Genomic DNA, 26,700 nt, shown 5'->3' on the forward strand with positions numbered 1-26,700 from the left:
TATGATGTAACAAAGTATGTTTTATTATTGGGTCAACATGGTAATGCAAACATTCATGTTAAATGGTTGACTTGCAAAAGATGAAGCCAACAAGTGCAAATATTACAAGACGCAAGTGAAAACAAATTAAAAGTAGGAAGGCGTCTTGAATCAAATGGCTCAAATCCCCAGCGTGTCTTTCGACACCTTACAACCCAACAAAGCATTGCCAGCTGCCACGCACTCTGCCACACACGACGCTGGAATAAAAAATAAAACCATCATCAGAAGACATATACAGGGAGAATCACCTGGTTTTGTCACAGTGGTAGCTTTGGAATACGCACCCTTCTGAGCATGAAGCCAAGACACAGCCTTCATCGCCAGAAGCTGCCACTCATCCTGGGCGTCCGCCTTGAACCCGTGTAGCCAAATAAGAGCTAATATGGTAGCCCACACGTCTTTGCTCACCTACATTTCAGCCAATGAAAGGAAACGGTGAAAAATTGCATTAAAATGTGTTATTAGGATGTAAAATTTAGTTAAGTATATCTCCTCCTGATGTATACATAAAAAATCAGTGCAATAATGCCTGGATTATTTGTATGAAATTACCTTACTTTCTCTTTTTCTTCCCAACGGATGACATAGCTTCTCACCCTATCTCTAAGGGAGAGCCCCGCCACCCGGCGGAAGAAACTCATTTCGGCCGCTTGTACCCGTGATTTTGTCCTTTCGGTCATGACCCAAAGCTCATGACCATAGGTGAGGATGGGAACGTAGATCGACCCGGTAAATTGGGAGCTTTGCCTTCCGGCTCAGCTCCTTCTTCACCACAACGGATCGGTACAGCGTCCGCATTACTGAAGACGCCGCACCGATCCGCCTGTCGATCTCACGATCCACTCTTCCCTCACTCGTGAACAAGACTCCGAGGTACTTGAACTCCTCCACTTGGGGCAAGATGTCCTCCCCAACCGGGAGATGTCACTCCACCCTTTTCCGGGCGAGAACCATGGACTCGGACTTGGAGGTGCTGGTTCTCATCCCAGTCGCTTCACACTCGGCTGCGAACCGATCCAGTGAGAGATAGGGTGAGAAGGGTCTGTCATCCGGGGGGAGCTCAAGGTAAAGCCGCTGCTCCTCCACATCGAGAGGAGCCAGATGAGGTGGTTCGGGCATCTTATATTGTAAATTAAAAAAAATCAATAAAAATGTTGGCAAAAAAGTGTCTGTGTGCAGGTTTTTTTTTTTTAAGCAAGTTATTTCTGAGAGGTTGAATTAGAGCAAACAAATAAAAAGCTTGATTCAAAAATATTTATATATATCTACAAACCCCATTTCCATATGAGTTGGGAAATTGTGTTAGATGTAAATATAAACGGAATACAATGATTTGCAAATCATTTTCAACCCATATTCAGTTGAATATGCTACAAAGACAACATATTTGATGTTCAAACTCATAAACATTTTTGTTTTGCAAATAATCATTAACTTTAGAATTTGATGCCAGTAACCCATGACAAAGAAGTTGGGAAAGGTGGCAATAAATACTGATAAAGTTGAGGAATGCTCATCAAACATTTAAATGGAACATCCCACAGGTGTGCAGGCTAATTGGGAACAGGTGGGTGCCATGATTGGGTATAAAGGCAGCTTCCATGAAATGCTAAGTAATTCACAAACAAGGATGGGGCGAGGGTCACCACTTTGTCGCACAGTTTTAGAACAACATTTCTCAACGAGCTATTGCAAGGAATTTACGGATTTTACCATCTACGGTCCGTAAAATCATCAAAAAGTTCAGAGCAGCTGTAGAAATCACTGCACGTAAGCAATGATATTACGGACTTTTGATCCCTCAGGCGGTACTGCATCAAAAAACCGACATCAGTGTGTAAAGGATATCACCACATGGGCTCAGGAACACTTCATAAAACCACTGTCAGTAACTACAGTTGGTCGCTACATCTGTAAGTGCAAGTTGAAACTCTGCTATGCAAAGCCAAACCCATTTATCAACAATATCCTGAAACACCGCCGGCTTGGCTGGGCCCGAGCTTACCTAAGATGGACTGATGCAAAGTGGAAAGGTGTTCTGTGGTCTGACGAGTCCACATTTCAAATTATATTTGGAAACAGAGGAAGTGGTGTCCTCCAGAACAAAGAGGAAAATAACCATTCGGATTGTTATAGGCGCAAAGTTCAAAAGCCAGCATCTGTGATGGTATGGGTGTGTATTAGTGCCCAAGGCATGGGTAACTTACACATCACTGAAGGCACCATTAATGCTGAAAGGTCCATACAGGTTTTGGAGCAACATATGTTGTCATCCAAGCAACATTATCATGGAGATGCTGCTCCCTGCTTATTTCAGCAAGACATGTGTTACAACAGCGTGGCTTCGTAAAAAAAGAGTGCGGGTACTTTCCTGGCCCGCCTGCAGTCCAGACCTGTCTCCCATGGAAAATGTGTGGCGCATTATGAAGCGTAAAATACGACAACGGAGACCCCGGACTGTTGAACGACTGAAGCTCTACATAAAATAAAAATGGGAAAGAATTCCACTTTTAAAGCTTCAACAATTAGTTTCCTCAGTTCCCAAACGTTTATTGAGTGTTGTTAAAAGAAAAGGTGATGTAACACAGTGGTGAACATGCCCTTTCCCAACTACTTTGGCACGTGTTGCAGCCATGAAATTCTAAGTTGTTTATGAGTTTGAACATCAAATATCTTGTCTTTGTAGTGCATTCAATTGAATATGGGTTGAAAAGGATTTGAAAATCATTGTATTCCGTTTATTATTCCTGACTTTGCAATCTATAATTTATTTTTTATTATTATTAATGTATTATTTATCCATCAGGTTTTTCACTGTCTTATCCTCCGTGGTAACTCACCGCTGCAGGTTTTGGCTTTTCCACTTCCTTACTAGTCTTCCCCATCGCGGCAGCCAAAGCCTTCTCAAGCGGCCAGCAGCCGCACGCCTTTTGGAGGGACACCAACTCCAGCAATGGGTCCATGCAAGGGGGCGGCGAGGGTGCTACAATTTATTTTGTCAAGCCACAACACATTTGATGTGTGAACACAGGATTATTTGCACTTTTACCTTTACAGAAAATCTTTGTGAGGCATTAACTCTAGGGCAGGAGTAGGGAACCTATGGCTCTAGAGCCAGATGTGGCTCCTTTGATGACTGCATCTGGCTCTCAGATAAATCTAAGCTGGCATTACTTAATACGACAAGTCAGTGATTTCAACCTTTTCCGAGCCACGGCACATTTTTTTAATTGAAAAAATTCCGACGCAAACCACCAGCAGAAAACATTAAAAAATGAAACTCAGGCGCCGATACTGATACTAAAAAGTCGTTCTCGCAATTGTTTGATGTGAATTCAAACCATAACCAACCATGCATCAATATAGCTCTTGTCTCAAAGTAGGTGTACTGTCACGACCCTTCACATCACGCCGTAACTTATTTTGAGTTTTTTGGTGTCTTCCTGTGTCTTGCGCTCCTATTTTGGTGGCTTTTCCTCTTTTGTTGGTATTTTCCTGTTGCAGTTTCATGTCTTCCTTGAATGCTATTCCCCGCACCTGCTTTGTTTTCGCAATAAAGACTATTTACGTTGTGCAGACGCACTCCTCCTTTGTGGGGACATTGTTGACTGTCATGTCATGTACGGATGTACTTCGTGGACGCCGTCTGCTCCATACGCTGTCAGTCTTTGCTGTCGTCCAGCATTCTGTTGTTTACCTTGCAGCCAGTTCAGTTTTAGTTTCGTTTTGCTTCAATGCCTTTTCTTAGCGGCACTTGCCTTTTGTTTATTTTTGGTTGAAGTGTTGAATAGCTTTTTACCTACACGCTGCCTCCCGCATATTGTGATCACGACAAACAATGTTTCTGACATCTACAAAGCAATTAGCTACCTGCTGCCACCTACTGATATAGAAGAGTATTACACGGTTACTCTGCCGAGCTCTAGACAGCGCAGACACTCAACAATGGCACATTTGCAGATTTTAATTACTGGTTTGCAAAAAATATTTTTTAATCCAATTAGGTGAAATGATATAATCTCCCACGACACACCAGACTGTATCTCGCGACACAATAGTGTTGAAAAACACAGCGATAAGTAATGAATAATTCCGCTGGTAATCAATAACGTTCAAAATATAAAACATTCTCATGCATTTTAATCCATCCATCCGTTTTCTACCACACCTGTTCAAGGAGTCGCATTAATGGTAAAAACTATTTTATTCATTATTGGTTAGCTTCAGAATAAAAATGTTATTAAAAAGAAGAAGATATTAATTATACTCTTAAAATGTTGGTCTTACTTAAAAATGCACGCATTTAGTTGCATTCAGTTTTAAAAAATAATATATGGCTCTCACGGAAATACATTTTATAATATTTGGCTTTCGTGGCTCTCTCAGCCAGAAAGGTTCCCGACCCCTGCTCTAGGGTCATACTAATGAATTTTTAATGTGAATATAATAATGATGATGAAGAGATTGAAGTGCAGGAAAAGTACCTGGCATACTCGCTAAATCATTCATTACGTCTCCCATGCCGCAGTTAACATATGCCCTGAATGCAGGAGGTGGGCCTCCGAAACCTGCTCTCAAAAGAAATGCAGTTAGAATGTGACAAAACATCACACCACGAAACACAAATAGACAAAAGAAGAGTCACTGCACAATAATGTACAATGGCACCTCACAATTCAACAACTCAAGACAGAATTTAATCAACATTTTCAGCCTCAAAAGCAGTGCTTCTTAACCATTGGGCTGTGTCCAATTGTTGGGCCGCGAACACTCCCTAGAGGGCCGCCAAGTTTCTCAGTTGTGGTCTATATGGGCTGCAGCCGTACTCAGTAGTAATACACGTTTCCACCACTTGTGGCAGTAATGACAATCCCCATCCATCCATCCATCCATTTTTCTACCGCTTATTCCCTTTGGGGTGGCAGGGGGCACTGGTGCCTATCTCAGCTACAATCGGGCGGAAGGCGGGGTACACCCTGGACAAGTCGCCACCTCATCGCAGGGCCAACACAGATAGACAGACAACATCCACACTCACATTCACACACTAGGGCCAATTTAGTGTTGCCAATCAACCTATCCCCAGGTGCATGTCTTTGGAGGTGGGAGGAAGCCGGAGTACCCGGAGGGAACCCACGCAGTCACGGGGAGAACATGCAAACTCCACACAGAAACATCCCAAGCCCAGGATTGAACCCAGGACTACTCAGGACCTTCGTATCGTGAAGCAGATGGACTAACCCCTGTTTCACCGTGCTGCCCAAACAAACAAAAGTCTGGAGCTAAAGTCATGGACAACCTTCTTAAGCACAAACATTTGGAATAAAGTGACAGAGCTGTATTTTCAGTTGCACTTTAATTCTATTGACAGTCTGTTTAAATAACATTAATATTTTTATTATTGAATTAGAACCCATTTATTTTCGCACTGCGTAATTGTGTGTAAATGTATTTTTCATAATTTTTACGAGTCCCTTCTTTTGCAGTATATTTGATTAGTATTTAATTTTGTAATCAGCCTGACCTGGCCTGTGTTTGTTTTCTTCTCTTTTTATCTATCTTAAGATCTATTATCACTGGAGGACCACGCTAAACATGTTACACAGAGTAAGAGCAAGTCACGGGCAGGCATGATAATCGCTGATTAGGTTGTTACAGTACGATGGCTTGAAACAACAGAAGAAATAAGTGCCTACAGAGGTCCTGAAAGTCTTGTTTTTTTACAATCTTTGTTTTTGATAATGTTTACAAACTCTGGGAAATAATCCCTGAACACAGGACGAGTTTATTGGGGGGGAAAAAGATTTCAAGGATTAGTTTTTGCATCTTTAGATTTATTGCTCACTATTGATTTGGTCTTGCTCAAACACCTATATGTAATAAAAAATAGGGAACTAGTTAAACTATTGTGTTGATATTGTTAAACTGCCAATAGCACTCACCATAAACAAATTAAAGTTTTTACTTTTGATCGGAATTGGCTGATCCTACTAATGGAAGATCGGTATCAATCCCCGATTGGGAGTTTCCCAATATTTACTTAGTTTTTTGGTCTGGTTACAAACATTTAAGTCAGTGCTGGGGGCATCATGGTATCAAGTTTCTGTACCTCATCCCTACTGAAAACATGAAGATTTCAGTAAATCTCATGGGACTTGATCATACGACTTGAGACCTCAAATCAGGGTGGCTAACGATCACTTAGTGCTAAAGTAGACTACAATACTCATTCCAACATCACCTGTAGTTAGTTTAAAAATTACACTGACCATAGTTTTAATCTGGAACAGATTGATTCAAATTCCATTAAATTGGACTTTAGAGGTTTAGCTGTATTTTGTTGTTTCGTGGATGCACATTATGTACTCTGTGTGTTAGTTGTTTTCTTTTTTTTACCCACTTTTGTGTGTAGAGATATAGCACTGCTTCTTCATCGGCATGTTAGGAGATGCTGAAAAAGGAAAGAAAACGGTCAGATGCAACAAACACAACCCACTACTATTCACTCTAGTACTGTTTTTGTAGATTCCTATAACAAGATTGTTTAGATTTCATAGTCTAGGGGTGTCCAAAGTTTATGACTTGGTGGCCGCATTGGGGTAAAAAATATATTATTACAGTTATGTTTATACAGTTCTGAAGTTAGTGTACTTATATAGTTATTAAATATGTGTAATGTAATTAAATAAGCATATAAATAAAATAGATATCGAAATCACTACACTAACTTAATTTTTTGAATCATCATTAATTCTGTGCTGTCTCGGAGTGATCGCCATCCATCCATCCATCTTCAACCGCTTATCCGGAATTGGGTCGCAGGGACAACAGCTCTAGCAGAGACCCCCAGACTTCCCTCTCCAGAGCAACATTAGCAACTTCCTCCTGGGGAATCCCGAAGCGTTCCCAGGCCAGTGAGGAGATGTAATTCCTCCATCTGGTTCTTGGCCAGCCCTGGGGATTCCTCCCAGCAAGGCGTGCAAAGAGGACCTCTCTATGGAGACTCTCGTGAGGCATCCGCACGAGATGCCCGAACCACCTAAGCTGGCTCCATTCCAAGCAAAAGAGCTGCGGCTCTACACTGAGTTTCTCTCGGGTGGAAACTCATTTCGGCCGCTTGTATCTGCAATCTTATTTTTTCAGTCACGACCCACACTTCATGAACAAAGGTGAGAGTAGGAATGTAGATACCTCGATAGACAGAGCACTTTACCTTCCGGCTCAGCTCTCGTTTCGTCACAACAAAGCAGCAGAGAGACTGCAATACTGCCCCAGCTACTCCGATTCTCCAGCTGAGTTCCTTCTACATCAGTGGTTCTTAACCTTGTTGGAGGTACCGAACCCCACCACTTTCATATGCCCATTCACTGAACTCTTCTTTAGTAGAAAAAAAAACAAATAAAAATGTTTTCAAATTCAAGACAAAGTTACGTTTTTTTTTTTACTGGTGCACAGAATGAACCGTGCATGAACATCACCTTGTTCAAAGAACAAAACCAACACAGTGCGTGAACTCACAACAAATTACACACTTGCAAATCAGATGAAAAATCAGAGGGAACATTGTTTGGTGGTATCCATAATACGTCAATAGGGAGAAGTTTTTATTTACACGATGAGTCGGGTGTCTTTTGACCTCCGCGCTGGAGGCTCCGCCGAACCCCTGAGGCCGACTCACCGAACCCCTAGGGTTCGATCGAACCCAGATTAAGAACCACTGTTCTACATCTTTCCCTCACTCGTGAACAAGACCCCGAGATACTTAAACTCCTCCACTTAGAACAGAGTCTCGTTCTCTACCTGGACTGTACAAACCATCGGTTTTGTGCTGAGAACCAAGGCCTCAGATTTGGAGGTACTGATCCTCATTCCAGCCGCTGAACACTCGGCTGCGAACCGATCCAGTGAGAGCTGACGGTCACGAACCGATGCTGCAATCAGGACCACATCCTCTGCAAACAGCAGCGACGCAAACTTTGGCCCTCTGAGATGTATACCATCTACGCCAGACCTGGGCAAATTAAGGACCGGGGGCCACATGCGACCCTTTAAGCTTTTCGATCTGGCCCGCCAGACATTCCCAAATAATTTATTTAGATATTTAAGATGAAAACTGTAGCTGCCATTATGATGTGCAGTGATGTTTTCAAATGACCGTAAGTCTTGAACTATACAAAGTATTTCACTGGTTGGAATCTGCGCTTTTGGATGATATACCAGTTACTATAGTCAGCTAATTAGTTACTATGGTCATCTAATTAGTTACTATGGTAATCTAATTAGCTACTATGGTAATCTAAGTCACAGCGGCTCAGACGAGGTACCAAGCAGTGTGGGTGGGAAGCGTTTCCACAAAGTGTCTCCAGAGCAGCCAGCCTGAAATGTGGCTGTCAGGGACAGACGTGGAAGGAGTTTTTTACAACAAAGTTCTAAAGCTTAGTGATGTATCAGATTGTATTTATTTATTTTTTTTACCCTTAGCATTCATATTTTGCTGTGTTTGTTGCGTTTCACTTGATTGTAAAATATGTCAATCAAGAGGGGGTGTGACGTTCATATGTTGTCAATATTCAGTGTTTTATCGTTCATAGTTAATATTGTACATCCCACATTCTTTATTTTCATGTACATTCTCGATGTCTCATTCAATAACAAAATAAAAATGTCATTCCGTATTTTCAGGCGGTCTGTCATCACGTTTTTAGCTTTGAATTAGACATTATTGTGAGGTTTTGTATTGGAGTTCCTAAAAATAGATATACCGGCCCCCAGACACATTTTTCTCTCTAAATTTGGCCACCCGAGTCAAAATAATTGCCCGAACCTGCCCTACGCCGTGGTTACGACTCTGCCTAGAAATCCTGTCCATGAAAATCACAAACAGGATGGGTGACAGAGCGCAGCCCTGGTGGAGACCAACCCCCTCTGGAAACGGATCCGACCTACATCCAAGCACACAACTCTCGCTTTGGTTGTACAGAGGCCCTCGGCAGGTTTCCCCTCACCCCGTACTCCCTCAGCACTTCCCACAGGATCCCAAATCCACAAAGCACATGTATACTCGATAGGCATACTCCAAGGCCTTCTCTAGGAGTCCCGCAAGAGTAAAGAGCTGGTCAGTTGTTCCACAACCAGGACGGAATCCACATTGCTCCTCTTGAATCTGAGGTTCGCCTATCGGCTGGACCCTCCTTTCTAGTACCTTGGCGTAAACTTTCCCAGGGAGGCTGAGTAGAGTGATACCCCTGTAATTAGCACACACCCTCTTGTCCCCCTTTTTGAATAGGGGAACCACCACCCCAGTCTGCCACTCCTTCAGCACTATCCCAGAGTTCCACGCAACGTTGAAAAGGAGTATCAACCAGGACAGCTCCTCAACACCCAGAGCCGTCAGCATTTCTGGACGAATCTCGTCCACCCCTGGAGCTTTGCCCACCGTGGAGTTGTCTAACTACCTACTCAGTGGCCTAGTGGTTAGAGTGTCCGCCCTGAGATCGGTAGGTTGTGAGTTGAAACCCCGGCCGAGTCATACCAAAGACTATAAAAAAAATGGGACCTATTGCCTCTCTGCTTGGCACTCAGCATCAAGGGTTGGAATTGGGGGCTAAATCACCATAAATGATTCCCGGGCGCGGCAATGCTGCTGCCCACTGCTCCCCCCACTTCCCAGTGGATGATCAAGGGGATGGGTCAAAGGCAGAAGAGACATTTCACCACACCTAGTGTGTGTGTGACAATCGTTGGTACTTTAACTTTAACTTAACTCAGTGACTTCACTCCGAGAGATCGACGTCCAACTATTTATTCCACCCATCCGTCTTCAACTGCTTATCTGGAATCGGGTCTCGGGGACAACAGTTCCAGCGATCAGACACTTGTCATTAATGCTAAAGTGGACTAAAATACTCATTCAAACATCATCTGTAGTTAGTTTAAAAACATACACTGACCATAGTTTTAATCTGGAACAGATTGATTCAATTTCCGTTAAATCAGACTTTAGAGGTTTAGCTGTATTTTGCTGTTTAGTGGATGCACATTATGTATTGTGTGTCTTAGTTTTTTACCTCTATTGGATGGCATCATCGGGATGCTCCCACCAAATGCTGAAAAAGGAAGACATAACGGTCAGAAGCAACAAGCACAACCCACTACTATTCACTCTAGTACTGTTTTTGTAGATTCCTATAACAGGATTGTTTAGATTTCAAAGTGTAGTCCAGATGTGTCCAAGGTTTATGACTTGGCAACTGCATTGGGCTAAAAAAATATATTATTACAGTTATGTTTATACAGTTCTGAAGTTAGTGTACTTATATAGTTATTAAATGTGTAATGTAATTAAATAAGCATATAAATACAATTGATATCGAAATCACTACACTAACTGAATTTTTTAATCATTTATTCCTACTGTTCATTCCATCCATCCGTCTTCAACCGCTTATGCGGAATCGGGTCACGGGGACAACAGTTCCAGCGATCAGACACTTGTCATTAATGCTAAAGTGGACTAAAATACTCATTCAAACATAATCTGTAGTTAGTTTAAAAACATACACTGACCATAGTTTTAATCTGGAACAGATTGATTCCATTTTCGTTAAATTGGACTTTAGAGGTTTAGCTGTATTTTCTTGTTTAGTGGATGCACATTATGTATCGTGTGTCTTAGTTGTTTTTTACCCATGCAAGGGACAGGCCTACACTGCATCCACGGCATGCGATGAAATGCTGAAAAAAGAAGACATAACGGTCAGATGCAACAAGCACAACTCACTACTATTAACTCTAGTACTGTTTTTGTAGATTCCTATAATAGGATTGTTTAAATTTCAAAGTCTAGTCCAGGGGTGTCCAAAAATTTTGACTTGGCGGCCGCATTGGGCTAAAAGAAAAATATATTATTACAGTTATGAAGTTAGTGCAGTGGTTCTCAAATGGGGGTACACGTACCCCTGGGGGTACTTGAAGGTATGCCAAGGGGTACGTGAGATTTTTTTTAAATATTCTAAAAATAGCAACAATTCAAAAATCCTTAATAAATATATTTATTGAATAATACTTCAACAAAATATGAATGTAAGTTCATAACCTGTGAAAAGAAATGCAACACTGCAATATTCAGTTTTGAATATTGCATTGATGTTAAAGATTTCTTTTTTGTGAAGAAATGTTTAGAATTAAGTTCATGAATCCAGATGGATCTCTATTACAATCCCCAAAGAGGGCACTTTAAGTTGATGATTACTTCTATGTGTAGAAATTTTTATTTATAATTGATTCACTTATTTTTCAACAAGTTTTTAGTTACTTTTACATCTTTTTTTCCAAATAGTTCAAGAAAGACCACTAAAAATTAGCAATATTTTTGCACTGTTATACAATTTAATAAATCAGAAACTGATGACATAGTGCTGTATTTTACTTCTTTATCTCTTTTTTTCAACCAAAAATGCTTTGTTCTGATTAGGGGGTACTTGAATTAAAAAAATGTTCACAGGGGGTACATTACTGAAAAAAGGTTGAGAACCACTTTTTTAGATGATGTGCGATATTAACAGGAACACAGTGTAAAAAAGTAACTAAACTTGTGAATGAAACTGTCAATGTTGAAGGCTTTTGAGTGTCATATGTTCAATATTTTTCCGTTAACACGTTCATGTAACTGATTTTTGAATGACTAAATATTCTAATAGTAGCTCTTATTAACTTATTTATTTTAATGCTTTTATTATTTTACTTATGTTTGAATCACCATTTTCATGTACTTGATATTATTTTATCCTAGTTTTTTCTGTTGTATTGGCTTGACTAGATTGTTATTCACTCTACTACCTCAAAACACTTCAGAGTTTAAAATAATGAAATAACTGTATGTGGTATTCTCTATGCTATGAGATATGTTATTATTTGAAATACACAGCTTTTTAAATGTTTTCAAACATATTAGGTATATTTGCACAAAGTATCGGTATCAGATCGGTATCGCCAATACCACCCTGGCTTTTACTCTATCGAATTGGAAAGAAAAGCAGAGCAATCGCACATCAAGTTTTGTGTGATTAATCAGAAATACCAAGCAGCTAAAATGCGCCAAACATGGGGAAGTATGGAAAGTGCTTTGCGTATCATCCATTATGCACTTGGTTTGTGAAATTTTAAATGATATATACCGCTTGAACGTGTTGACATTATTCGCTGGTTATAGTTACCATGAGTGGGAAAAGTTGTTTAGTTTGGTCATAAAAATTGATTAAATAATATTCACGGTTTTCGACCATCAATTTTGTCTTCGCCCACTGGAGGGCGGAATCAGAATCAATTCACAGGGGCATCAAAGTTTGGGTAAAATCACTACGCGGTCCAATCTTCTTGTTAAAGGCCTACTGAAATGAGATTTTCTTATTTAAACGGGGATAGCAGGTCCATTCTATGTGTCATACTTGATCATTTCGCGATATTGCCATATTTTTGCTGAAAGGATTAAGTAGAGAACATCGACGCTAAAGTTCGCAACTTTTGGTCGCTAATAAAAAAGCCTTGCCTTTACCGGAAGTAGCTGACGATGTGCGCGTGACGTCACGGGTTGTAGAGCTCCTCACATCTGAACATCTTTTACAATCATAGCCACCAGCAGCTAGAGCGATTCGGACCGAGAGAGTGACAATTTCCCTATTAATTTGAGCGAGGATGAAAGATTCGTGGGTGAGAATAGTGAGAGTGAAAGACTAGAAAAAATAAATAAAAATAAAATAAAAGTTAAAAAAAAAAGAAAAAAAGGCGAGGACAGTGGGAGCGATTCAGATGTTATTAGACACATTTACTAGGATAATTGTGGAAAATCCCTTATCTGCTTATTGTGTTACTAGTGTTTTAGTGAGATTGTATGGTATCTGAAAGTCGGAGGGGTGTGGCCACGGGTGTGGTGACCGCCAGTGTCTCCGGTGGGAGGAGGTAATAGTCCGCAGTAGCTGCAGGACGCAAGCTCCGCTCATAACTACGGTAAGAGCAGACTTATTACCACAATTTTCTCACCGAAACCTGGCGGTTGACATGTGGTCTGGAACCAGGTCCGCTCTGTTCTATATTAAAGCTTCACCTTTGGGAATTTTAAACAAGGAAACACCGGCTGTGCTTGTGTGGCTAAAGGCAGCCGCAATACACTGCTTCCCACCTCCATCTTTCAACTTTGACGTCTCCATTATTAATGGAACAAATTGCAAAAGATTCAGCAACACAGATGTCCAGAATACTGTGTAATTATGCGATTAAAGCAGACTACTTATAGCTTGGATCGGGCTGGAAGATAATGTCCGCTACAACCCGAGACGTCAAACGCACGCGTCATCATACGCTTCATCATACCGCGTCGTTTTCAACAGGACACTTCGCGGGAAATTTAAAATTGCAATTTAGTAAACTAAAAAGGCCATATTGGCATGTGTTGCAATGTTAATATTTAGTAAACTAAAAAGGCCGTATTGGCATGTGTTGCGATGTTAAGATTTCATCATTGATATATAAACTATCAGACTGCGTGGTCGGTAGTAGTGGGTTTCAGTAGGCCTTTAAACTTGTGATGTTTCACGGGCTGCACTGAGGACTCAGGCGGGCAGCACTTGGCCCACATGTCGTAGTTTGGACATAGAGTCAATGGCGAAGTCACTTGAATGTTTACTGGATTTGTCGCTGATTATTATTAAAGCGTTGTTTGATTCAACCAGGATGACAGTATGATGTAATTTTTGTTCTTTACTTACAGTGGGGAAAAAAAGTATTTAGTCAGCCACCGACTGTGCAAGTTCTCCCACTTAAAATGATGACAGAGGTCTGTAATTTTTATCATAGGTACAATTCAACTGTGAGAGAAAGAATGTGGAAAAAAATCAAGGAATTAACATTGTAGGAATTTCAAAGAATTTATTTGTAAATTATGGTGGAAAATAAGTATTTGGTCAACCATTCAAAGCTCTCACTGACGGAAGGAGGCTTTGGCTCAAAATCTCACGATACATGGCCCCATTCATTCTTTCCTTAACACGGATCAATCGTCCTGTCCCCTTAGCAGAAAAACAGCCCCAAAGCATGATGTTTCCACCCCCATGCTTCACAGTAGGTATGGTGTTCTTGGAATGCAACTCAGTATTCTTCTTCCTCAAAACACTACGAGTTGAGTTTATACCAAAAAGTTCTATTTTGGTTTCATCTGACCACATGACATTCTCCCAATCCTCTGCTGTATCATCCATGTATCCATTTTGGTATGAACTCAAGTCGTCGTGTTTGGAGGAAAAAGAATACTGAGATGCATCCCAAGAACACCACACCTACTGTGAAGCATGGGGGTGGAAACATCATGCTTTGGGGCTGTTTTTCTGCTAAGGGGACAGGACGATTGATCCGTGTTAAGGAAAGAATGAATGGGGCCATGTATCGTGAGATTTTGAGCCAAAACCTCCTTCCATCAATGAGAGCTTTGAATAGTTGACCAAAAACTTATTTTCCACCTTAATTTCCAAATAAATTCTTTAAAATTCCTACAATGTGAATTCCTGGATTTTTTTTTTCCACATTCTGTCTCTCACAGTTGAAGTGTACCTATGATGAAAATTACAGACCTCTGTCATCATTTTAAGTGGGAGAACTTGCACAATTGGTGGCTGACTAAATACTTTTAGGCCCCACTGTACGCATAAAATAAGCTGTGGATTTAAACTGTTCTTGGAAAAGACACTTACAGCGAGCTGGAATGAATCGACGCAGTAAAGGTCCTTGAGTGGTGCTGCTTTCCCCCTTATGGACAGCGATGAAGGCAGTATAGCTACTGCTAACTCCTGATTGGACACTCAGCTCCACCACTTTCTGCTTAACTCCATCTTCTTCCTCTTTTTTGTCTTCCCTTTTCACGAAGGGCATTAAATAGTCGTCGTTCTTCTCTGTCTCCAAAGAGCGAATCACGGTCCGGGCGCTCAGCCTGTGAATTGTTAAACTGCATGGGGCGAAAGAAAATGAGAAAAAAGGTTGTTTCTCTATCTGCCATTTAATGAAGTTACATTTTGACATACTTTGCATGGTTGTAAGCTACCACAGGACTGAAGATTTAGCATGTAGGGACAAAATTGGTGGTACATTTGCCTCGGTCTTGGTTGCCAGTACAATGTGGCGGAATCGACAATAAGTAAACAATTATCAAATCATCTCGCACCCTAGTTTTCTGAACAAGACAGGTCATTTTATGAATGAGGAAGAGAGATGTATAGATGCAAACTTAACACAAGTCAGTGCTTTTCTTCCTGTCACACACATAGCAGTGACCTAAGGCCTCATGTATCAAGAGTTGCCTTGATTTCCTACTAAAAATTGACGTACGTTCAAATTTAGAAAACTTAATACTAGAGATGTCCGATAATGGCTTTTTTTTGCCGATATCCGATATTGTCCAACTCTTAATTACCGATTCCGATCTCAACCGATACCGTTATAAACAGTACAGTCGCAGAATTAACACATTATTATGCCTAATTTTGTTGTGATGCCCCGCTGGATGCATTAAACAATGTAACAAGGTTTTCCAAAATAAATCAACTCAAGTTATGGAAAAAAATGCGAAAATGGCACTGCCATATTTATTATTGAAGTCACAAAGTGCATTATTTTTTTTTTAACATGCCTCAAAACAGCAGCTTGGAATTTGGGACATGCTCTCCCTGAGAGAGCATGAGGAGGTTGAGCTGGGCGGGTTTGGGGGTGGCGGGGGGTGTAAATTGTAGCATCCCGGAAGAGTTAGTGCTGCAAGGGGTGCTGGGCATTTGTTTTGTTGCGTTTATGTTGTGTCAAGGTGCGGATGTTCTCCCGAAATGTGTTTGTCATTCTTGTGAGTTCACAGTGTGGCGCATATTTGTAACAGTGTTAAAGTTGTTTATACGGCCACCCTTAGTGTGACCTGTATGGCTGTTGACCAAGTATGCCTTGCATTCACTTGTGTGTGTGAAAAGCCGTAGATATTATGTAATTGGGCCGGCACGCAAAGGCAGTGCCTTCAAAGTTTATTGGCGCTCTGTACCTCTCCTTACGTCCGTGTACACAGCGGCGTTTTAAAAAGTCATACATTTTCACTTTTTGAAACTGATACGGATAATTTTTAAACCGATACCAAAAATTTCCGATAACACATTTTAAAGCATTTATCAGCCGATACTATCGCCAGTCCGATGTTATCGGACATCTCTACTTAATGCTCAAGAAAAAAAATGGTACGATATATATATAATTCATATAAAATTTTCAGGACTTATGCAGATCCCAAATACACAAAAAGCGGTATCGTTAGGTAAGAAAAGTTGGTTTTGCACACATAGGCTCCATATAAGAGTGGCTAATTTAGCTTTACGCTTCTATGACAATCAAGGCTTTCTTTTTGCCACAGTTTGACTCTGGAACAGATCAGAGTAATTTACAGTACATTTGAACACGTTCCAAATAAATGCTATATGCATGCAAAAAATATGTAGTAGTCAAATGAAAAAAGAACAACGACATTGTATGTTACCCAGTTTTCTCTGTAGGTTGGAGAGTGAAGGGAATCTGATTCTGGGTTGGATGGCCCGCCAGGTTGTACTTGACAGTTACAAAACAGTCTTTAGCCTCTGAACTCTGAGGGAAATATTACCAAGTTAGGGTTAGGCATTAACACACACACCTCCAAATCTAGCTATGTACATTACAGTATATGTATGTGTAACCATTTCCTGCATAAAAGATTTCATACCACAGGTATCAAATTTAGGGCTTATCTTCATTGCTAGATGTATTTGTTTTTTCAGTTTTGAAAGAAAAAAAAGATATGCGTGTTACTGCATAACCTATGAACTTAAGAGTTTTCTGCACGTGCAACAAGATATTCCAAAACATGTTTTACTATCGAAAAATAAATACCTACATTTGGGGTGTCTTTATACAGCTTTTCACTTCCAATACAGATATTGGAGGCCTGGGTATTGGCCGATACACAAATTTATCCGATATGATATCAGCACAAAACATAAGTACTTTTGTTTTGTAGTGTAGAATGTTTGTGAAATTACACAAACCGAAAACAATGACATACACTAACTGTCTGGAATGGACTTATTCTGACTTTAAATTGATATGGAATGGTAATTGTTTTTTTGACAACACTTAGTGGCCCCAATAATTAGGTAGTAAGCTGTAATTTTGTTACTCGATCCTTTCTAACAAGCTTCTGAACTGGAGACTTTGTATCTGTAGTAAAATGCAACTAAAAATATTTAATCCATTTTTACATTGGCAAAGGTGATGTTTAAGACTGCAATATTGTTTAATTAAGGACACTTATTACGTTCGTCTAGTTTGTGTGCCATTGTGTGCTTAGCTGTTGTGTAGCAGTTACCTCCCTGTAGCCTATAGCCTACCTACTTTTTTTTTTTTAATTACTGTACTTCACTGAAATAGAAATAAAGACCAACCTTATATGCTTTGAATGTGATTATGAATGTACTTTATGATAAATTGAGTTAATGTAAACTCATTATTCTGAGCAAATCAATTGAATCCAGATAAATGTGATACAAATGCGGTTCATAGGAAACCCGACGTTATTAGTTAAAGTTTTACCATGGAAAAGAGGTGGGATACAAAAAGTTCCCATTATCATTTTAAGACAAGTTCAAATGTCTTTCTTTTTTTGTGAAACAATAATAATATATTGTAGAGATGTCCGATAATGGCTTTTTTGCCCATATCCGATATTGTCCAGCTCTTAATTACAGTCGTGGAATTAGCACATTATTATGCCTAATTTTGTTGTGACGCCCCGCTGGATGCATTAAACAATGTAACAAGGTTTTCCAAAATAAATCAACTCAAGTTATGTAAAAAAATGCCAAAATGGCACTGCCATATATATTATTGAAGTCACAATGTGCATTATTTTTTTTTTTAACATGCCTTAAAACAACAGCTTGGAATTTGGGACATGCTCTCCCTGAGAGAGCATGAGGAGGTCGAGATGGGAGGGGTTGAGCTGGAGGGTGTGGGGGTGGCGGGGGATGTAATTTGTAGCGTCCCGGAAGAGTTAGTGCTGCAAGGGTTTCTGGGTATTTTCCTGTTGTGTTACAGTGCGGATGTTATCCCGAAATGTGTTTGTCATTCTTGTTTGGTGTGGGTTGACAGTGTGGCGCATTTTTGAAACAGCGTTAAAGTTGTTTATATGGCCACCCTCAGTGTGACCTGTATGGCTGTTGACCAAGTATGCTTTGCATTCACTTGTGTGTGTGAAAAGCCGTAAATATTATGTGATTGGGCCGGCACGCAAAGGCAATGCCTATAAGGCACGCCTCCAATATTGTTGTCCGGGTAGAAATCGGGAGAAATTCGGGAGAATGGTTGCCCCGGGAGATTTTCGGAGGGGCACTGAAATTCGGGAGTTTCCTGGGAAAAGCGGAGGGTTGGCAAGTATGACTGGGAGACGCAACCGCTCTGTACTTCTCCCCTAATGTCCATGTACCACTGCGTACAACGGCGTTTTAAAAAGTCATACATTTTACTTTTTGAAACCAATACGGATAATTTCCAATTTTACATTTTAAAGCATTTATCGGCCGTCCAATATTAGACATCTATAATATATTGTTACTATATTATATGTAATATTGTTATTATATGGAACTGACAATGACCTACTCAAAGAAATATTATATTATATTCAATTCTTATTGGAGAACAACTTTTCGCTGTATAATGCTCGTATTAGAGCTTATATCAATCAGATATTTTACATGCAAGCTCATATTATCTCATATACGGACCGAATATTGGCTCAGGACACTTGTGATATAGCAATAAGAATGACGGATGCATACATTTATATTCATACGGGATACAGTATATTCACTGTAACACAATTACCCTCTCTGAAAAGGCCGTTGACACCGTTTTATACAATGCATAGTACAGAACTTAGCAATTTTTTCCTGGTGTTATGGGTGTGGTTGGGTGCAGTGTAAATAGTCTAAGTGAAAAAATGTTGGTTGAGGAAGAAAAAACAATGGCATATCTGTGCCCTTTACTTGTAACGGCCGCATATTCATCAGTGTCAACTGAAGAAAGAAAAGCACCCTTCACAGTGGTGATACTCATACCTGTCCTGTGAGCTGAGCATAAATGAGTGACCTTTGACCCTGGAAAATAGCTGTGAGAGGCGGGGACAGGACAAAAGCAGTTACTCCTTGTGGGAGAACCCATGTGACCGAGATGTCCTCCACTGCTGGTTGCAGAGCAAACCGTAGTGATTGCATCACCTGGTTGAGCAACAAATACAGGTATTTTGTACAAATCGATATATTGTATTGTAATCAAACAAATCACGTTCATTGTTTAGCGCTTATGAAGTTGTACTTTTGGTTGCATCCGGTCGGCTCCTGTGATGAACTGAGCGTGACCTCCTCCCTCCTTAGCCAATCCATTGATGAGAGAAGTGCTGGCACCTTCGCCGATACCAAAAGAGAAACACCTGCAAGACAGTCGCTTTGGTTCAAACATACACTGAAGTAAGACTTAATAGGTTTGTGGGCCCTCGGCACATTAAAGAATTAAACAAGAGGGATAATAGAACATAAAGGCACAACATATGAAGTCAATTATATTCATATAGCGCATTCCTCTAATGACTCAAAGCACTTTTACATAGTGAAACCCGATATCTAAGTTACATTTAAACCAGTGTGGGTGGCACTGGGAGCAGGTGGGTAAAGTGTCTTGCCCAAGGACACAACGGCAGTGACTAGAATGGCAGAAGCGGGGATTGAACCTAAAACGGCCAGTCTACCAACCGAGCTATAGCGCATACTTGCCAACCCTCCCGGAATTTCCGGGAGACTCCCAAAATTCAGCGCCTCTCCTGAAAACCTCCTGGGACAAATTTTCTCCCGAAAATCCCCCGAAATTCAGGCGGAGCTGAAGGCCACGCCCCCTCCAGCTCCATGCGGACCTGAGTGAGGACAGCCTGTTTTCACGTCCGCTTTCCCACAATATAAACAGCGTGTCTGCCCAATGACATTATAACTGTAGAATGAAGATCAATGGCGAGTTCTTGGTTTCTAATGTGGGTTTATTGTTAGGCAGTTTCATTACCGTCCTCCCAGCGCGGTGACAACACACAACAACAGCAGTCACGTTTTCGTCTACCGTAAAGCGGTTCGTCTGCCGTGAACAACAATGTTGTGACACTCCAACAGGACAATACTGCCATCTACTGTACATGCACCACAACACCTCCAGGCAACTTCAACCCTTTACTAATACCCTCCTCCATTCACATCCCATCTTCCCGGATTGTAAACAACCTATTATAAATAATCAAATGTATTTCTATTGTATATACTTGTTCTTATGCTATCTGAACTCACTATGTTCTCTGCTCGCTGTACATATCCTACTAAGTAAGACCTACACTGTTTCAATGTCCATTTCTCTGTTGATGCAATTGTTGATGACTGAAGTACTGATATCAACCAAACCTAACCCCCCGGATTGTAAATAATGTAAATAATTCAATGTATATACTATGATGATTAACTTGTGTGATGACTATTATGCTGATGGTATATATTTGTACCATGAATTACTTAACGTGGACCCCGACTTAAACAAGTTGAAAAACATATACGGGTGTTACCATTTAGTGGTCAATTGTACGGAATATGTACTGTACTGTGCAATCTAATAATAAAAATTTCCATCAATCAATCAATCATGCATATGTGACAATAACATCTACGGCTTTTAGAGTGCAGTGCACAAATGCGCACACAACAGCTGTAAATATACTCCTCCCCTCTTAACCACGCCCCCTCCTTTGTCCCACACGCCATTAGACTGTACAACTCTCTCTGGAGAGAGGGATGGGGGGTACTCGGATGACAGGGGATGCAAAACAATATTAGTGCAATACTTTTTCATAACATGGTCACTACTGCCTAGTTTCTCTCATTATATTCTTATTTTACTGTTATATTTGTATTCCCATTTTTGCTTTTAATTTTTATTTTATTGTAATATTTTTCTTTTTTGTTTCCATTTATATCACCATTATTTACTTTTTACTTTTTAAATTGATCTCAACTCTGTACACTGCTGCTGGAATTTTCATTTTCCTGAAAGAACTCTCCTGAAGGAATCAATAAAGTACTATGTATCTATCTATCTATCATGAGAACTAATTCAGTAACTTTTCCTTTCCGAAAGAATATTAATTATGTTCCTGTCCTGTTGGTTCATTTTTGGTTTCTAACTGGATTGAGTGCAAATCATTTGTACCTTTAATTTTTTAAACAAAATGTTATTTAAATAGCTATTGTGTGATCCAATACTAGCAAAACAATTGTAATTAAAGTTTTACTTTAAATGTGGTGTTATTTTAACGTATTTGTTGTGTGTAAATGAGTGTGTGTGTTCTATTTCACCTTAATGTACATGTATTTGAAATTGTAGACCACAGAGTTATTGCTGCAGCTAATGAGGATCTTAATAAACAAACAGAAAACTTGTATAAGAATATAATAAACTGAACATATATACAAAAGGGAAGAAATTAGTCTATTCGTGCTAAAAAAACGTACAATGTTAAGAGCAGAGACACATAACTAACAAGACTAAACTTAGTTTTTTAATTTATATTGAAATGTTACGCCCTTTTTTAAAAGTAAAAAATGTTTTAAATATAAATGTGGTCACTGCAACACTTGATTTTTAAGTAGGCAGCCCTGGATGGGGAAAAAATTGGACACAACTAACCTTAGGAAACAAAGACAAGGTTTTTTTTAATTGTCTTTTTCTTAAGTGTTAATTATTCACATTGAGCGTGCTAAATAATTTAATTTGCATCTTCTCCTCCCAGTATTGAGGGTGTTTTGCTGATTAGCATATAATGTGCATATTAATGAAGACGAAGACGCAAAAAGGATTGCGCGCCTAATTCTGATCGCTTAGCGGATGCAATCCACTTTGACAACGTTTAGTCGATCAGCTTTGCAAGTGGTGTCAAGTTTCCACGTGTTTTTGTGCATGCAAACCTTAAGTATATCAGGCCCGATAGTGACTTGTGCGGTTTTGCTCATATTATTTGGTAAGAGAGGCGCAAAGTGAAATTTAATACAAAATAACAAAGGCCACTAACTTAAGACATTTTACTTATAAGCCAGCATTGGGCACACACACACACACACAGGTTATCATTTGGAATGGGGACCAAGTTTTCATCACTTGTGGGGACCACCCTTTCTACAGGTATATTTCTACAGGTTGTGGAGGCATAAAAATACGTTGGTAAAATGGCTACTGCCCAGTTAGCTCATACACGTCTTTAAATCTTTGGAGTGATGAAGTAATATGCTGATCATTCTTACTGGGGACCCTGGGGAAAAAGAGTTAATATGGTTCATGGGGACCAAATTTAAATAATTTTGCAATATTCACACAAATTTGTACGTGACTACTGAGGACCATTTAAAAAAAAACGTTTTAAAGTCACACACTCAAACTAACCAGTAAGCATGTTTTTTGGATCTGACTATCATTTAAAAGGCTGTCCTTTGTCACCGATTCTGTTCATAACTTTTATGGACAGAATTTCTAGGCGCAGTCAAGGTGTTGAGGAGTTCCGGTTTGGTGGCCGCGGGATTAGGTCTCTGCTTTTTGCAGATGATGTGGTTCTGATGGCTTCATCTGGCCGGGATCTTCAGCTCTCACTGGATCGGTTCGCAGCAGAGTGTGAAGCGACCGGAGTGAGAATCAGCACCTCCAAGTCCGAGTCCATGGTTCTGGCCCGGAAAAGGGTGGAGTGCCATCTCCGGGTTGGGGAGGCGACCCTGCCCCAAGTGGAGGAGTTCAAGTACCTAGGAGTCTTGTTCACGAGTGGGGGAAGAGTGGGTCGTCAGCTCGACAGGTGGATCGGTGCGGCGTCTTCAGTAATGCGGACGGTGTACCGATCCGTTGTGGTGAAGAAGGAGCTGAGCCGGAAGGAAAAGCTCTCAATTTACCTGTCGATATACGTTCCCATCCTCACCTATGGTCATGAGCTTTGGGTCATGACCGAAAGGATAAGATCACGGGTACAAGCGGCCGAAATGAGTTTCCTCCGCCGGGTGGCGGGGCTCTCCCTTAGAGATAGGGTGAGAAGCTCTGTCATCCGGGAGGAGCTCTAAGTAAAGCCGCTGCTCCTCCACATCGAGAGGAGCCAGATGAGGTTGCTCGGGCATCTGGTCAGGATGCCACCCGAACGCCTCCCTAGGGAGGTGTTTAGGGCACGTCCCACCGGTAGGAGGCCACGGGGAAGACTATGTCTCCCGGCTGGCCTGGGAACGCCTCGGGATCCCCTGGGAAGAGCTGGACGAAGTGGCTGGGGAGAGGGAAGTCTGGGCTTCCCTGCTTAGGCTGCTGCCCTCGCGACCCGACCTCGGATAAGCGGGAGATAATGGATGGATGGATGGATGGATGGATATCATTTAAAACGGTTTCCCTTGAGGGGACCTGTTTTCTTGTCCCCATACAGTGAGAGGTCCCCTAAAGGTGACTGTGTAAACAGAGTGATGTCCCCCATTAAGTAAGCATTGCCAGAACACACACACACACACACACAAACACAACAAATGGATGGATATGTGTAATAAATGAAACTGTAGGAATTAAAAAAGACAGCAAGGGTTAAAGTACTTTAACATTCAAATGTATCAAAATTCGTGGCTCTTTCTCTCTATTTTAACAAAATGTTAACATTGAATATGCAATACATGTTTTACCTTTTTTCAAAATCGCTAACTTATTCTGTGTGTGTGCGTGCGCTTTGACCTGTGAGAGTTGGAATTCTTCTTTACCAGGCTGGTAACCTTTTTTGTGTTCCCCACCTCGCCGTCAGTGAAGACAAAAAGCTGGGAGGAATTGACAATGGACTTAAAATGTCATCAGTTCTGTCACACTGGTCTCGTCAAGAAGTTGTTGGTTCAGGATTACCACTAAGAAAGCAATACATTCTCAGCTTGTTCAACATATTTTAAAGGCCTACTGAAATGAGATTTTCTTATTTAAACGGGAATAGCAGGTCCATTCTATGTGTCATACTTGATCATTTCGCAATATTGCCATATTTTTGCTGAAAGACGATGTGCGCGTGACGTCACTGGTTGTAGGGCTCCTCACATCCTCACATTGTTTATAATGTGAGCCTCCAGTAGCAAGAGCTATTCGGACCGAGAAAGCGACAATTTCCCCATTAATTTGAGCGAGGATGAAAGATTCGTGGATGAGGAAATTTAGAGTGACGGACTAGGAAAAAAAAAAAAAAAAAAGGCGATTGCATTGGGAGCGCTTTAGATGTTGTTAGACAAATTTACTAGGATTATTATGGGAAATCCCTTATCTTTCTATTTTGTTGCTAGTGTTTTAGTGAGTCAAATAGTACCTGATAGTGGAGGGGTGTGTCCACGCGTGTGTTGACGCCAGTCTCTGAGGGGAGTCACAGCAGCTGCAGCATGACAGAAGCTCTGCGGATCTCCGGTAAGAGGCGACTTATTTCCACAATTTTCTCACCGAAAACTGCCGGTCGACATGTAGTCTGGATCCATGTTCGGTTGACCGCTGTGATCCATAATAAAGCTTCACCTCCGGGAATTTTAAACAAGGAAACACCATGTGTTTGTGTGGCTAAAGGCTAAAAGCTTCCCACCTCCATCTTTCTACTTTGACTTCTCCATTATTAATTGAACAAATTGCAAAAGATTCAGCAACACAGACACCCAGAATACTGTGTAATTATGCGATGAAAAGAGACGACTTTTAGCTCTGTGTGGTGCTGGGCTAAAATGTCCCCTCCAACTAATAACGTCACAAACACGCGTCATCATAAGCGTCATCATTCCGCGACGTTTTCAACATGAAACTCCGCGGGAAATTTAAAATTGTAATTTAGTAAATTAAACCGGCCGTATTGGCATGTGTTCCAATGTTAATATTTCATCATTGATATATAAACTATCAGACTGCGTGGTCGGTAGTAGTGGGTTTCAGTAGGCCTTTAAGGGTGTGTGTGTGTGTGTGTGTGTGTGTGTGTGTGTGTGTGTGTGTGTGTGTTACAGCTACAGTGAGAACATTGTAGTAGTGCAGACGTGTGTAAATTACTTGTCTTGTTTGACTGGGAATGCAGGGTTGGTTGTAAATGTGTTTGAGCGGCTGAAGGATCTCTGTTCCTCCCAGGTTAGCTTGCATCTCCTTGACTTTCTTCAGAGCCTCTTTCATGGTCTTCTCACTGTACTCCACACTCGTCCTGCCATCAATATACGCACAAGAACATGTACTCATGCAGTGTGACTTACCAGGAATGTAATGGTAGGAAAAAGGGTATTTTCTTACGGGAAAACATGTTCAAAGCTAGATCCGAAACTGTAGATGTTGAAGTAGCAGCCCATTGGTAAGCTTTTCAGAAGAAGCAGAAGAGTATCCTGTGTGGAAGTGAAAGTCAAAGAGTGAAGGCCACAGTAGGGACAAAAGACAAATGAATGGTTTATTGACCCTCTGATTACCCTGGCACTGCTGATGCGAGTCTCACTCTTCTTGGTGTTGTTGATGGGACCACCCATACTTCCAGATCGATCTAGTAAGAACACAAATTCTCCACTTGAGGCCAGTGAAGACATCACAGCCTGAGGGAACTCAGGGTACACACTCAGCATCACGACCGCATCTCCCATCAGTGTGCCTAAAACACAATGAAAACATTCAAACACATTCAATGGATAGTTTTACGTCAGAAGTAACTCACCAGGCTTGGCAGACGCCTGACCTGCCTCCACCACAGCAGCCGGCTGGTGGGCGTCCTGGTAGTAAATCAGCAACTCAACATCCCTGTCAAACTTGTGACCTGCAGCCAGTTTCACCTAAACCCAGTGAGTAAATAAATACATACATAGCACTTCTCAACCGTGAAAAACAGTTGTCAGCGTTTACGTACCACAGCCTGGCTTTGCTCAGCGTTGAGGTACTGCAGAGGCTCCAAGGAACAGTTGGAGTCGATTTTGGAGACCTGACGAGGAGAGGACACCCGAGCAGAGAAAGACAGACTGTAGGGCACTTGAGAGGCGGGGACTGAGGTCACCTGGACGCCGCCACCTTCACTCCCTGGAAACATCATACAATCAACAAGAACTCTGCCAAATTTTAAATACTGTATCTACATCAGAGTTTTTCTACATTTTTCAGCTCTAATATTTGGTTCCAATAGTAGTAAAATACACCATGTATTCCATGACATTAGCAAATAACTGTATACAGTGGGGCAAACAAGTATTTAGTCAGCCACCGATTGTGCAAGTTCTCCCACTTAAAATGATGACAGAGGTCTGTAATTTTCATCATAGGTACACTTCAACTGTGAGAGACAGAATGTGAAAAAAAATCCAGAAATTCACATTGTAGGAATTTTAAAGAATTTATTTGTAAATTATGGTGGAAAATAAGTATTTGGTCAAACATTCAAAGCTCTCACTGACAGAAGGAGATTTTGGCTCAAAATCTCACGATACATGGCTCCATTCATTCTTTCCTTAACACGGATCAATCGTCCTGTCCCCTTAGCAGAAAAACAGC

At 40.9% G+C, this 26,700-nt stretch overlaps 1 protein-coding gene across 3 annotated transcripts in view; it reads right to left on the reverse strand.

The window, feature by feature from the left end:
- Positions 1-26,700, reverse strand: part of LOC133537557 (von Willebrand factor A domain-containing protein 5A-like) — a 44,379-nt gene continuing 17,679 nt past the window's right edge. For all 3 annotated transcript variants that reach the window (XM_061878681.1, XM_061878680.1, XM_061878679.1), the window contains 17 exons: positions 26,066-26,232; positions 25,877-25,991; positions 25,638-25,813; positions 25,468-25,556; positions 25,237-25,381; positions 23,911-23,990; positions 19,462-19,576; positions 19,206-19,364; positions 16,595-16,698; positions 14,784-15,034; positions 10,729-10,776; positions 10,110-10,148; positions 6,443-6,493; positions 4,527-4,610; positions 2,883-3,034; positions 327-450; positions 1-239 (listed from right to left, as the gene is read on the reverse strand). In XM_061878681.1, the coding sequence (XP_061734665.1) occupies positions 160-239; positions 327-450; positions 2,883-3,034; positions 4,527-4,610; positions 6,443-6,493; positions 10,110-10,148; positions 10,729-10,776; positions 14,784-15,034; positions 16,595-16,698; positions 19,206-19,364; positions 19,462-19,576; positions 23,911-23,990; positions 25,237-25,381; positions 25,468-25,556; positions 25,638-25,813; positions 25,877-25,991; positions 26,066-26,232 (1,979 nt within the window). In that variant the 3' untranslated portion in view covers positions 1-159. The remainder of the gene's footprint in view (positions 240-326; positions 451-2,882; positions 3,035-4,526; positions 4,611-6,442; positions 6,494-10,109; positions 10,149-10,728; positions 10,777-14,783; positions 15,035-16,594; positions 16,699-19,205; positions 19,365-19,461; positions 19,577-23,910; positions 23,991-25,236; positions 25,382-25,467; positions 25,557-25,637; positions 25,814-25,876; positions 25,992-26,065; positions 26,233-26,700) is intronic.

This window comes from Nerophis ophidion, linkage group LG18 (genome assembly GCF_033978795.1).
Source record: "Nerophis ophidion isolate RoL-2023_Sa linkage group LG18, RoL_Noph_v1.0, whole genome shotgun sequence".
Lineage (NCBI taxonomy): Eukaryota > Metazoa > Chordata > Actinopteri > Syngnathiformes > Syngnathidae > Nerophis > Nerophis ophidion.